Source organism: Trachemys scripta, chromosome 10 (assembly GCF_013100865.1).
Source record: "Trachemys scripta elegans isolate TJP31775 chromosome 10, CAS_Tse_1.0, whole genome shotgun sequence".
NCBI lineage: Eukaryota > Metazoa > Chordata > Testudines > Emydidae > Trachemys > Trachemys scripta.
Window position 1 is genome coordinate 42,240,122 of NC_048307.1, and position 14,631 is coordinate 42,254,752.

Below are 14,631 nucleotides of genomic sequence, written 5' to 3' on the forward strand. Positions count from 1 at the left end.
AGGCATATTACCACCTAATCTCACAAATGTACTGTGAAAATAAATTAATATTTGTGAACCATTCAGATACTCTAGAGATAAGCACCACAAAAAAAAGCCCATGAGGAAATTAATAAATGTCTTCAAAGCAGAGTTTGAATAGTATGGAGTAAATAAGGCATAGGACCATACAGTGAACAATGAGGACAAAAAAATACTCCATAGCTGCTCATTGAGTACCGTCCTTTCTGTGCACTGAATGAGGCAAGGATACTGTGGAAAACGTAGCATTTGATCATGTAATTAAATAATATCATAATGCATATGCAGAAGGGAGCCCAGTTAAGTTACAAAGGTAACCTTAATTCTGGAATTTCCCTATTTTCAAATGTTTGACTTTGCCACCTTAACATTCTTTTAACAGTTTTGTTGTGTGCAATTTCCTGTTTTTAAATATCAAACAAATAAATAAATGTGATCATGTGGCATCATACTGACATTCCTGTGGTTTAGATCCACTGAACAGACCCTCTGTTGTTTTACCAGTGTTCTGGATTGACTTCTGAGTTGGTCTGCCCACCCTATGTGGCACAAGGCTTGTCACAACCCTCAACCTGAAGACCCCCACATTAGAACAGTAGAACCTACTGTGTCACTTTAAAATTAAGCAGAAGCTGAGTGGACTTAGGTCTAAAACCATAAGTCTCACTTGGCATAATAATTCCTATATTACTAAGTTTAAGTATTAGGAAAGTCAATTTCCATTTACTAGCCATTACTTACCCTTCTGTGGTAAGTTCTTCTTCGTTTTTCATCCACCTGACAACTGGAGTTGGAAATCCTGCAGTGACACATGGGAAAACTGCACTTTGCCCAGTAACTTTGGTAAGTGGAGAAGGTTGCCTCAGAAACACCAGGTTTAATGGAACCTCTGGATCTGCAAATATTTTGTAAATAAAATGACAATGAAGTTATCAAACACTGAATAAAGACAATGGGATTATCAAATTAACACCAGCATATTGTGCCCCTTCTGTAGTAAACACAGTGCTCAAAACAATGAAGCAGCTAGTTGCTTCTCTACCTCTTTTTGATGAAGCTACGATAAACACAAAACTATAAAGCCAAGAAGGCATTTCTACAGGACACTAATTTGTCTTACCTATAAATGGAGTTTCTGCAAAGAGCTAATCTAGGATTAACTGGCTGCATCTGACTTCCTGCTCCAGACATGCAAATTGACTGTTCTGGAGTTGGAGTTATGGTTTCTCAAGAGCAGCCTGCTCCAAATTCCCCAGGAAACAACCTGAGTAACTAGCTATACCTACAAAACTTGGAAACGGCCACTCAGTAAGAGGAGGTTACTTACCTGTAACTGGAAGTTCTTCGAGATGTGTGGTGCCTATCTGTATTACACTGCACCATGCATCTGGAGCTGGAGATTTTGAAAGTAGTAGTGTCTGTTGGTTTGCGCATGCACCCTTGGTTCACCTCATGGTTTCATCCGAGGTGATAAAGGCAGTGCTGACCATCCGCATCTCTAGTTCTTTCTTCACTGTAAATCCAACAGATCCACAGTAGAGAGTGAGAAATGGAATACAGATAGGGCCAACACATCTCGAAGAACCTCTAGTTATACATAAGTAACCTCCTCTTCTTCTTCGAGTGATGGTCCCCATTGTATTCTACTGAGGGTGATTAACGAGCAGTACCTAAGTCGGAGGAGGGTGCAAGGATAAAGATGGAACGGTTGAGCAGAGGACAGCTGCGCCAAAGGAGGCATCTGCCACCAATTCCTGCACCAAGATATAATGCCACATGGCTGCTCAACATATGTCCCAGAGTGGTACGTCATGGAATGAGGCTATGGTCAAAGCCTGAGCTCTTGTGGAATCTGCCCGCACCCCAGAAACTAAAGGCAGTTCCAATAACTGACAGCATAGTGTGATGCACCCAAAAATCCACGTGAAGATTCTCTGTGTGGAGATTGTCTGACCTTTAACTCTTCCAGCTATTGCAACGAAGAGTTTAGGAGATTTCCTGATCGGTCTTGTCCTCTTCAGGTAGAAGGCGAAGACCCGATGGAAATCAAGAGAATGGAGTCGTCATTCCTCTTCCAAGGTCTGATGCTTTGGAAATGATCTTTGGAAGCGATCTTTGGAAGCAACTTTGGATGCAAGTGCAGGGAGACTATCTTTATGTAAAGTGGTGAAGGAAGGGTCTGCAATCATGGCCCCAAAGTTCACCTACCCTTCTCGAAGAAGTGATAGCCAACAAGGAAAGTGACATTCATGGAAAGGAGTGACACAGAGCATGAAGACTGGTTCAAATGGCAGTTCCGTTAGTGATGAGAGAACTAATTTGAGGTCCCACTGGAGAGAAATGGATTGTACGGGTCGGAAGGTTCTGATGAGACTTTTCCAAAACCTAGCAATCAGCAGGTGTGTAAAGATAGAATGTCCTTCTGGGGGGTGGGGGAGGAGAGGGGGAAGATGTTAACTGCCGCTGGGTTTACCTTGAGAGAGTTGAGGGAGAGGCCCAATGCCTTCAAGGACAGAAGGGAGTCTAAAAGCAGGGGAATCTCCACTGCTTCTGGGGAAAACTCCTTCTGTTGGGTGAAGCAGTTCCACTTGACCTGGGAGGAACACCTAGTGGGTTCTTTCTCACTGCTTTCTGATGAACACACCCATTCTAGAGAAGATGCCATCCAAATACCACACTCTGAGGTGAAGTGTCTGTGGATTGGGATGTCTGATCCTGCTGTTGTGCTGTGTCAGTAGCTTGAAGAAAGCAGGGATGGGAATTGGGGGATGGGCAGACATGTAGAGGAGGTTGGGAAACTAGAACTCTCTCAGAATGACTGTTACTCTGTTCCGTCTGATCCTCTGGAGTACTCGTGGCAGCATGGAAGAGGCAGGAAGGTGTAGCTGATTTTCTTGCTACTAGCTAGTAGCGATATTCTTGCTACTAGCTTCCCCTCCATTATTGCTTGGAAGTCTGCCTGGTCTTGTGGCAGTTTTTCAGCAAAGTCCTCCAATTTGCTTTAATGAAGGAAACTGTATTTACCAGGTAATGCTTGATAATTCGAGATCCTGAATGGAAGGCTGACTGAGGGGAGAAGATCTTGTGGCCCAAAAGGTCCAGCTGCTTGCCTTCCCTGTCGGATGGGCTGGAGCATGGATGCTGATTTCTAGCCCATTCCATCGCTCTCTGGACCACAAGTGAATTGTGGGTGGGGTGGGGGAGGGCGTGAGAAAAACTCATACCCCTTGGCTCTCACATAGTAGCATTTATCTGCCCTGTTGGTGGTAGGCATACATGTGGCTGGCATATGCCAAACCATTCTAGGCTGGCTCGGGGATGGCATCGATTGGCAGAGCAACTCTACCCATCACCAATGAGTGAAGTGTGTCCAGCAGCTTCTGAGGAGTGTCTTGGATCTCCTCCAGAGGAATATGCAGCTCTCCTGCCACTCTGTGCAAAAGATCCTGGAACTGGCAGTAGTCATCAGGAGATGCGGGAGATACCACAGCCACTGCTGCTTCAAATGAGGACGATGGGAATCTCTCCTGTTCCAGCAGTACCAGTGGAACCGGACTGAGTGGCTCTTCTTCCATCATCAGTTCTGAGCATCTACTCGAAGATGCCCAAGACAGCGAAATAGGTGATGTTTCTCTGACGGAATAGACAGATTCCAAGGATGGGTATTGGGACCAGGATCCCCAGTAGAGCCAGTATGATACATCCAGAGGGTGTTGTGGTGGGCGGCTGGAGTGGAGGTTACTGCCAGGATGTAGAAGGCCTCTACTGGTACTCATAGTGGCAGGAAGGGATGGACAGCCCCCGTCCTTCATCCAATTCCTCTGAAGACAAAAATTCAAAGACCAGTTCCATCAGCAGTACTGGCAGAGCCAGTGGAAATGTGTACACCACCAGAGCAGGGAGTGAGGAGTGATTCAGCTGCGGCATGCCCTGCACAGGAGATAAAGTCTCCCTAGAAGTAGAGGGTCCCAGATGGTGCAGAGACCTCAGCTTTCCCAGAGCAAACACTTCCAGGGGCTCTGGTGCTTTTCCCAACCTCCCTGGAGTCAAGGAACTTCTCTCCATCCCTATCCAGTATGGAACAATGGTCCTCCATGGAGTGGATGGTTCTTGAGCTCAGAGAAATGCCAATGTTGATGGTGTGTGCAGGTCGGTACCCAGTACTGACAGATCCGTTGGTTTCAGCGGTCTCTTTTTGTGCTTATGTGCTTTAGAATGTGCTACCTTCCCGTGACTGGAACTCATGGAAGGAGCCTCTCCTTTCTTAGGAATGGAGGAAGATTTACTGCCATGCTTATGTGCATGCTTCCTTGCCGCCAAAGTAGGGCCCGGCACAGGGTCCATAGCGGTTGTACTGCTGGTGCCGGACTCAGATTCTGTAGCTGGAGGTGCACTCCTGGCTGCCTCAGGCCAATGTATGGAGGAGGATGTGGCAGGGGGTGGGAGGGACACCAAACCTGGATCCGAATAAGATTTCATGGCAACTTCCAAGAGGTGCTTCTGGAGGCAAAGAGACTGGCCTTCTTGGGTACGGCTGGAGAAGGACTGGCAGATACTGCACCTGGATGAAATATGGGCTTCTCCCAAGCAGTAGAGGCAGTGCTGATGTTTGTCGCAGGAAGGAGTTACAAATTTTAAAGGCTGGGCTCTTTGGCATAGTCCAGTGTCCACGCACGGAAACAAGTAAACTACCAAAACTACTACATAAACAGTAAAAACAGTAAAATAGTTAGTTTCAGAGTATGTACAACTCTTTATCTTTTTTAAAGTGCGTCACACGTGAGAAGACACTAATAGTTCTAACCCGGACCACGTGGTGGTGAGAAGGAACTGGATATATGGTTGGTCCACCCTGCCCGTTATCACCTCGGGCGAAACAATGAGGTGAGCCAAGGGCGCATGCACGGACCAATGGACACAACTACTTTCAAAATCTCTGGCTCCGGATGCATGCTGCATATACATAAACCCTCAGTGGAATACAATAGGGACCATCACTTGAAGAAGAACTAAACACTATACGAGTAGCTGATTGGTCCAAACTTCACAACAAACTACAGGACCCTTTGGTGGGAACTCCAATAACAAAAAAGAAATTACTCTTTCTGCTCAAGGTCCCCGAGGCTAGGACTAACAGGCTCTGTGAAACAATTTTAAAACTACAAGTTGGGTTCATAATGACCCACTTGAATTAATTCATCTTTCCCCACTCCACTAAACCTGGGACACAGTCTTTACTGGCAGCATTTCATGATTCAGTGGCAATTATTTTGTAGTACTTTGGAAAGATGTGTACAGAATGTTTTCAGGTGGCTACCTGTCAAACACTTAGGATTGACAGTTTGATTTTTATTTTTGCTAATTTATATTATTAATATCTTTTTTATATTTAAGAATATTTTTTATTTTTATCTATTTTTATTTTTAATATTTTTTCTATTTGTAACTGTTTTTATTTTTACAGTTGCAGGAAATTAAAGTGGGTTGGGGATAGGGGTAGTATAGTGCTGACAAAGGAAGCCAAGGTCTCAAGGCACAAGGTGTGGGAGAAGCTGAGGTCCTGACCTAGCACACCAGAGACCCCAGGCCAGGATTGCTAGGAGGAGAACAGGTCCCTGGCCACAGGCTGCTGCTGAACAGTACCTGCCCAAGGATGGCTCTGACACTTATGGTTGATGAGTGAGTGAGCAGGGTTGTGACAAAGTTGCTGCAGAGGGCTCCCTGAAGAGTCAACAGGGCCAGTGACAACCAGTCCTTGCAGGTGCAAGGTGAGTGGAAGGCTGTGGTGCAGGCTAGGCAGAGCAAAGCAGAGAGCTCCCACCCAGAACTGCAAGAAGAATTACATGTCCCCTGCCCTGGGGGAGGCCACCCACCGCTGAATGTCTCCTGTTCGAGACATTCAGCAGAAGGGTGGCTTCCTCTGTGGCAGAGGATTCATAGTCCTCTTTGCGGGTCTGGCCAGAGATGTTTGCTCTGTTTCGCCAGGACTACAGCCTCCACAACTTGTGCCGGCAGGAACTGGATGTCACTGGCCCTGTGGCAGTGCAGGAAGCCCTCTGGATGAAATATGAGTGGGTTCATGATATTCAGGCTGCACACGGCTCCCTGCATTGCCGCAGGGCCAGTAACACCTGATACCCACATGTGCAAGCAGGGGAGGGTACACTCCTGCCGACTGTTACTGACAGACACATTTTTTCATCAATTTCAGTGTGTCAACTGAAATAGACATTGACCTACATCTATCCATTAAAATTGAATCCTGCCAAGCCTACAAACCAAGCTGCCAAGCCTATATACCAATTCCCTTTCTGCCTGGGAAATGAAATCCCTGTGGCAGAGTCAACCCTGAGCCCAGAGAAAGAAGTCAAACTGACTGATTTGTATGCGTCAGTAATACAAGCCTTATGCTACAGAAAAGGAGACAGCTTTTTCCTTTCTCAGGCCACTTGTAAAAAACTAAGAGCATCCAAGGGCCTAAGGCTACTTATTTCAGTAGATAAATGTAGTAAGGACATTAAAATACTGAACTGTGCATTTGGATATTTAAAATTAGGGAAAAGGTTGTGAGGAGAAAGTCCTTGTCCATATGGCACTCTGACTTTGAGTCTGAAAATGAGACAGTTCTCAGGATCAGCCTATCTAGAAAGAAAGTTAGAACAAGCAAACTGTCAATTTACCCACATTTTTCTAGCATAGGTGGTGGTTATCAGAAAAGGCCACCTACGCTGACAGCCAGAATTGAGAAATAGGGCATCAATTGGCTTGAAGACTGTGCAACAGTCTACTCTGCACTAAATCAGAGTCCCAGAAGTGAAAAATTCTCCAGACAAATTTACATTTTTTCTTCCCACATTGAAAAACTCAGGGTACATGTACATAGCAAAAAAAACAAAAACAAAAACCCCGTGGCAGCAGTCTCAGAGGCCGGATCACCTAGGTCAGGCTTGCAGGGCTCGTGCTGAGGGGCTAAAAATAGTAGTGCAGATGCTCAGGCTGAGTGCCCAAGCTCAGAGACTCCTCCACCTCTCCAGGTTTCAGAGCCCGTGCTCCAGCCAAAGCCCAAACATCTTCACACAACATGAGCCCTGTGAGCTTGAGTCAGTTGATCCAGGCTCTGAGATTCACTGTCGCAGGTCTTTTTTCACTGTGTAGACGTATCTTCAGTGACTCACTATGCAACCCTAGAAAAAAGATGCTGCTATTACCCAGAGCTGAAGCTTACCCACTGAGGGTGCCCTTTTGACCCTATCCTGGAAGAATTCCAGTATCATCAGGATGGAACAGGACTTTGGTTTGTCTACCTTGTCCCTACCACAGTACATAATTTTAACACAGAACCTATAATATCCACTGGAAGTAACTGATTTCCTAGAAACTAATTCCATTTCTACCACTTTAGTTACCAGTCTTCTCCTGCTAATACCAGCCTTTCAAGCACCAGGACTTCAGGCAGAGCCTTTTGAAAGTATTTGTTACACTCACCACCATAAGATCGATACCTAATAGTCTGTATGAGCATTTGTGTCTCATCCACAAGAAGGAAGTTAGTTGACAGACAATCTCTAAAATTGGACAAACCCTCAAATCTATTCAAAATGCTACTGCAACGATCATATTCCTGGGCTCATCACTCTGATTAAACCAAGAACCACCCCTCTAATTCCTCCTTTCACACCCACTGCTCCACTGCATCAAAGAAAAACTACTTGTCTTCACCACTAAGACATTCAAGGTTTCATCTCACCTTACCTATCATCTCTTATATACTTCTGAGCTGTCAATTTCTATCTCTACTCTGCAAACAACGCCAACGTTTATCACCCATCACTCCAATTTTCCCTCAGACATCTTTGCATTTTTCTTATGTCATCTGTTATGAGAGGAATTCCCTGTAAAAATCTGCAGAGCTACTACATTGTCTTCCTTCAAATCCCTCCTCAAAATTCACCTTTGTCATGTCATGATGCCAAAAGACACACTCAACAATGGCTAGGCAGCTAGTGTACTAAGACCGTTGCTCATCACATTTATCATTTCGTCTGATGAGCCCTGCCCGCTCTGTTTTATTTGTCGTCATATTCTTAGTGTTGTATGTTTGTGTATATAATAGTGTATTTGGGGCAGGGGCTATCTTTTCATGACTGTGTGCATACAAACATGTACAATAGGGCTCCAAATCCTGACTGCAGCCAATAGGCACTCCTGCAGTATAACAACAATAACTATAAAACCAACTAGGTGGCTGGCCATCCTGGTGGGTCATGCAGGGAACTTTGGAAAGGCCTGCATCAAGCCTGATGCTGATGAGAGAGACCTGAATGATTATGTAGAGCAGGGGTGGAGAACCTCCAGCCCACAGGCCAGATCTGGCTGGCTGCTTAATTTCATCCGGCGCGTGCATGGCCAATGCTTCCATTTAGGCGACCTAGGCAGTCACTTAGGCACCAGGATTTGGGGGGGTGGCATTTTGCTGCCCTCGGCGGCAATTTGGCGGCGGGGGGGGGGGGGTGTCCTTCCACGCTCTGGGTCTTCGGCGGCAATTCTGCGGCGGGTCCTTCACTCGCTCCAGGACCCGCCACCGAAGTGCCCTGAAGACCGGGAGTGCGGAAGGACCCCTGCCTATTGGCCTTAGCTTCTACGCGGAGCTGCATGCCATTCTAGGGGGTGCAGCCACCACTATCCCAACCGTATGCTATGACTCCCTCACTGGAGAAACACACAGGGAAGAGGGTTCGGGGTACGAGGAAGATGAGGATGGAGGTAATGTAGATAGCTCACAGCAGCAAGCAAGCGGAGAAACCGGTTTCCCCAACAGCCAGGATATGTTTATCACCCTGGACCTGGAACCAGTAACCCCCGAACTCACCCAAGGCGTGCTCCCAGATCCTGAGGGCACACAGGGGACCTCTGGTGAGTGTACCTTTGTAAATATTACACATGGTTTAAAAGCAAGCATGTTTAATGATTAATGATTAATTTGCCCTGGCAATCGCGGCCAGTACAGCTACTGGAAAAGTCTGTTAACATGTATGGGGATGGAGTGGAAATCCTCCAGGGACATCTCCAGAAAGCTCTCCTTCATGTACTCCCAAAGCCTTTGCAAAAGGTTTCTAGGGAGGGCTGCCTTATCCCGTTCGCCATGGTAGGACACTTTACCACGCCAGGCCAGTAGCACATAGTCTGGAATCATTGCATAACAAAGCATTGTAGCGTATGGTCCCGGTGTTTGCTGGCATACAGACAACATCCATTCCTTATCGCTCTTTGTTATCCTCAGGAGAGTGATATCATTCACGGTCACCTGGTTGAAATGGGGCGATTTTATTAAGGGGACATTCAGAGATGCCCGTTCCTGCTCGGCTGAACAGAAATGTTCCCCGCTGTTAGCCACACGGTGGGGGGAGGGGTGAAGTGATCATCCCAGAGAATTGGGTAGGGGGGAGAGGGGTTAGTTGGGTTTGTGCTGCATGTTAACCCGGAAACCATAGCCCCTCCTTTTACATTGCAAACCCATTTTAAATGGCCAACCCAATTCATGCTTGATATGGGAAATGAGGGCGCTGCTGTTTGAAACCATTCCCACACGTTAAGAAGGTTAAAAAAGCCAAAAGACTGTGGCTTACCATGGCTGCCTGCAAGCCGAAATCTGTTGCCTGGCACTGCGTGAGTGATCTCTCACACGAAACCGGCAGGCCCTCACTATGAGAGGAAAAATGCGACCTTGTAACGAAAGCACATGTGCTGTGTAATGTGAACAGCAAAATTTAACGTGAAAGAGTGTACCCATTGTTCTCTAAAATGTGTCTTTTTTAATCACCTCTCCCTTCTCCTCCAGCAGCTGCAAATGTTTCTCCTTCACAGAGGCTAGTGAAGATTAGAAAGAGAAAACGGAGGACGCGGGACGATATGTTCACGGAGCTCCAGATGTCCTCCAACGCTGAAAGAGCACAGCAGAATGCATGGAGGCAGTCAATGTCAGACTTCAGAAAAGCACAATATGAACGAGAGGAGAGGTGGCGGGCTGAATCGCGGGATGAACAGAGCAAGTTGTGGGCTGAAGATGATAGGTGGCGTCAGCTTGCAGACAGAAGGCAAGAGTCGATGCTCCGGCTGCTGGAGCATCAAACTGATATGCTCGAGCGTATGGTTGAGTTGCAGGAAAGGCAGCAGGAGCAGAGACCGCCGCTACAGCCCCTGTGTAACCAACAGCCCTCCTCCCCAAGTTCCATAGCCTCCTCACCAAGACGCCCAAGAACACGGTGGGGGGGCCTCCGTCCACCCAGTCACTCCACCCCAGATGATTGCCCGAGCATCAGAAGGCTGGCCTTCAATAAGAGTTAAAGTTTTAAACTGCAGTGTGTCCTTTTCCTTCCCTCCTCCCCCACCCATCCCGGGCTACCTTTGCAATTATCCCCCTAGTTGTGTGATGAATTAATAAAGAATGCATGAATGTGAAGTAACAATGACTTTATTGCCTCTGCAAGCGGTGCTCGAAGTGGGGAGGGGAGGGTGGGGTGGTTGGTTTACAGGGAAGTAGAGTGAACCGGGTCGGGGGGGGGGGGCGGAGGGTTCATCAAGGAGAAACAAACAGAAGTTTCACACCGTAGCCTGGCCAGTCACAAAACTCGTTTTCAAAGCTTATCTGATGCGCACTGCGCCCTGCTGTGCTCCTCTAACCACCCTGGTGTCTGGCTGCGTGTAATCAGCGGCCAGGCGATTTGCCTCAACCTCCCACCCCGCCATAAATGTCTCCCCCTTACTCTCACAGATATTGTGGAGCGCATAGCAAGCAGCAATAACAATGGGGATATTCTTTTCGCTGAGGTCTGAGCGAGTCAGTAAGCTGCGCCAGCGCACTTTTAAACGTCCAAATGCACATTCCACCACCATTCGGCACTTGCTCAGCCTGTAGTTGAACAGGTCCTTACTCCTGTCCAGGCTGCCTGTGTACGGCTTCATGAGCCATGGCATTAAGGGGTAGGCTGGGTCCCCAAGGATCACGATAGGCATTTCAACATCCCCAACGGCTACTTTCTGGTCCGGGAAGAAAGTCCCTTCCTCCAGCTTTCGAAACAGAGCAGAGTGCCTGAAGAGGCGAGCATCATGTACCTTTCTTGGCCATCCCACATTGATGTTGGTGAAACGTCCCTTGTGATCCACCAGGGCTTGCAGCAGCATTGAAAAGTACCCCTTGTGGTTTATGTACTCGGTGACTTGGTGCTCCGGTGCCAAGATAGGGATATGGGTTCCGTCTATGGCCCCACCACAGTTTGGGAATCCCATTGCAGCAAAGCCACTATGACCTGCACGTTTCCCAGAGTCACTACCCTTGATATCACCAGGTCTTTCATTGCCCTGGCAACTTGGATCACAGCAGCCCCCACCGTAGATTTGCCCACTCCAAATTGATTCCCGACTGACCAGTAGCTGTCTGGCGTTGCAAGCTTCCACAGGGCTATCGCCACTCGCTTCTCAACTGTGAGGGCTGCTCTCGTCCTGGTATTCTGGCACTTCAGGGCAGGGGAAAGCAAGTCACAAAGTTCCATGAAAGTGCCCTTACGCATGCGAAAGTTTCGCAGCCACTGGGAATTGTCCCACACCTGCAGCACGATGCGGTCCCACCAGTCTGTGCTTGTTTCCCAGGCCCAGAATCGGCGTTCGATGGCATGAACCTGCCCCAGTAACACCATGATTTCCACATTGCTGGGGCCTGTGCCTTGTGAGAGGTCTATGTCCATGTCAATTTCCTCATCACTCTCGTCGCCACGCTGCAATCGCCTCCTCGGCTGGTACTGGTTTTGCTTTGGCATGTCCTGCCTCTGCATATACTCCAGGACAATGTGCGTGGTGTTCATAGTGCTCATAATTGCCGTGGTGATCTGAGCGGGCTCCATGATCCCAGTGCTAGCTATGGCGCCTGGTCTGAAAAAAGGCGCAAAACTAGTATCTGACGGACCAGGGGAAGGAGGGACGGAGGGAGGGAAGGCCGAGTGACGACATGGCGTACAGGTACAGGGAATTAAAATCAAGAAAGGTGGCTGTGCATCAGGGAGAAACACAAACAACTGTCACACAGAATGCCCCCCCCCCAAAGATTAAACTCAAAACCCTGGGTTTAGCAGGCTGTTGATTTCACAGAGGGAGGGGGAAGCAAATGAATACAGAACAAATCTATTTTTTACATCTTAAGCTGGCAGACGACGGTGCAGCATGACTGATAGCCCTCGGTATCTTCTGAGTGCTTGGCAGAAAATACTGGGCGCTTGGCAGAAAATAGCATACTACGACTGATAGCCATCATCATTGAGACTGCCCAGGTGCCCATGATTGACAGCCACTGCAGTACGATGACGACGGATACCAGTCGTAATATACCATCTTCTTCCAAAAGACAAGGGGCTGCTGTTGTGTGCAATGCAGCCCCACGTCTGCCAGCCCCACGTCTGCCAGCACCCAGATCGCCGATGAAGGCTACCAGTCATACTGCACCGTCTACTGCCAAAAAGCAATTAGTTGCTGCTATGTAGCAATGCAGTACCACGTCTGCCGGCACCCAGACGATATATGATGACGGTGAGCTGAGCTGAGCTGAGCGGGCTCCATGCTTGGCGTGGTATGTTGTCTGCACAGGTAACCCAGGTAAAAAGGCATGAATCGATTGTCTGCCGTTGCTCTGATGGAGGGGGAGGGGCCTGACGACATGTACCCAGAACCCCCCGCGACACTGTTTTGCATCATTCAGGCATTGGGATCTCAACCCAGAATTCCAATGGGCGGTGGAGACTGCAGGAACTGTGGGATAGCTACCCACAGTGCAACGCTCCGGAAGTCGACGCTAGCCTCGGTACTGTGGACGCGGTCCGCCGACTTCATGCACTTAAAGCATTTTATGTGGGGACACACACAATCGGCTGTATACAACCGATTTCTATAAAACCGGCTTCTATAAATTCGACCTAATTTCGTAATGTAGACATACCCTGAGATATGTAAAAGCAGTTTTAATTCAAGGAAAAAGTATTTTCTTGCTCTTTTCTCCTTTCCTAGACCATACAATTGCAGAGATGTGTTTTCTGTGTGTAAAGTGATGCTGAAATGCATTTGCTGCTAATGTCTAGTAATTTATACGAAATTAAAATTATGAAGAAACCTGCTTCTGCTATTAACATGACACAAAACTGAAATGAACTGCTTAAAATGTTAAAATAAAAAATGTTGTGATGAAATTTCTGCTGGCTGATTAGAAACTAACATTCTCCTTTAAACTATATTGACTCAAAATTATGAGACTGATGGCTAATTCTTGCTCAGAACAGTATGATGGACAATTGATATCTCTCTTCAATAAGAACATAAGAACGGCCATACTGGGTCAGACCAAAGGTCCATTTAGCCCAGTATCCTGTCTTCCAACAATGGCCAATGCCAGGTGCCCCAGAGGGAATGAACAGAACAGGTAATTATCAAGTGATCCATCCCGTCGCCCATTCCCAGCTTCTGGCAAGGCTAGGGACATCATCCCTGTCCATCCTGGCTAATTGCCATTGATGGACCTAAAAGTTACTCTCAATAAAAGTTATTCTCTTCAAATTAAATGAAGTAATTATTTCTGACTAGACACTGGTAACTCTTGTTTAGGGTTTTACAAAAATATTTTAGTCACTTACTTAGGGTTACCATACGTCCGGATTTTCCCGGACATGTCCGGCTTTTTGGGCCTCAAATCCCCGTCCGGGAGGAAATCCCAAAAAGCCGGACATGACCGGGAAAATAGGGAGGGAGGGGGCGTGGGGCTTGGGTCCGGGCCGGAGCCTGGGGCCGGCAGTGCTAGGTCGGGGGCCGCCGGGGCCAGGGCGGGCCGAAACCAGGGCCAGCGACCCAGGGCTCGAGCCGAGCCGGGCGGGAGATGCCGGGACCAGAGCCTTTTGGCCTGGGCCGGGCAGCTGCCAGAGGGAATCGCTCGGCCGGCGGGGCCGGACTGGGCCACGCCTCGCCCCGCCCCAGCCCCAGCTTACCTGCGCCTCCCTGTTTCAGGCTTCCCGCGAACATTTGATTTGCGGGAAACAGGGGAGGGGGAGGAGCAGGGCGGCGGAGCATTCAGGGGAGGGGGCAGAGTTGGGGTGGGGCCAGAGTGTCCTCCTTTTTTTAAATTAAAATAAGGTAACCCTAACTTACTAAGCTGCCTGATTAATCAGCCAAACTCACAATTTGTATTGTTTTGTATCCCACTAATTTAAGACAGGGCCGCCGGGGGGGGGGGGGAGTGGGGCAATTTGCCCCAGGCCTCAGGCCCCCACAAGTATGTCAGAGGCTCCCCCCGCCTCCGTCTTCCCACATCCCCCAGCGTCTAAGCTGGTAAGCGGGTGGGGCTGTGAGCTGCGGCCGAGCAGCAGGAACTCAGGCCCCGCTGGAGACGCCACGCCGCTGCAGCGCTGGACACACTGCGCTGAGGCTCTGGGAGAGGAGATAAACGGCATGGTAAGGGGCCGGGGCCAGGCACTCCCCCGACCCCATCCCCCACAGCCCTGACCCCCAGCTCCGAGCCCAGCCCCTCTGAGCCGGACACACACCCCGACCCCATCCCCTCACAGCCCTGACCCCCAGCTC

The 14,631-nt window shown here is 48.4% G+C and overlaps 1 protein-coding gene across 10 annotated transcripts in view; it reads right to left on the minus strand.

Annotated features, from left to right (window-relative positions):
• Window positions 1–14,631, minus strand: part of NEO1 (neogenin 1) — a 535,617-nt gene that overhangs the window by 244,881 nt on the left and 276,105 nt on the right. For all 10 annotated transcript variants that reach the window (XM_034783480.1, XM_034783479.1, XM_034783474.1 and 7 more), the window contains exon 4: window positions 763–916. In XM_034783480.1, coding sequence (XP_034639371.1) covers window positions 763–916 — 154 coding nt within the window. The remainder of the gene's footprint in view (window positions 1–762; window positions 917–14,631) is intronic.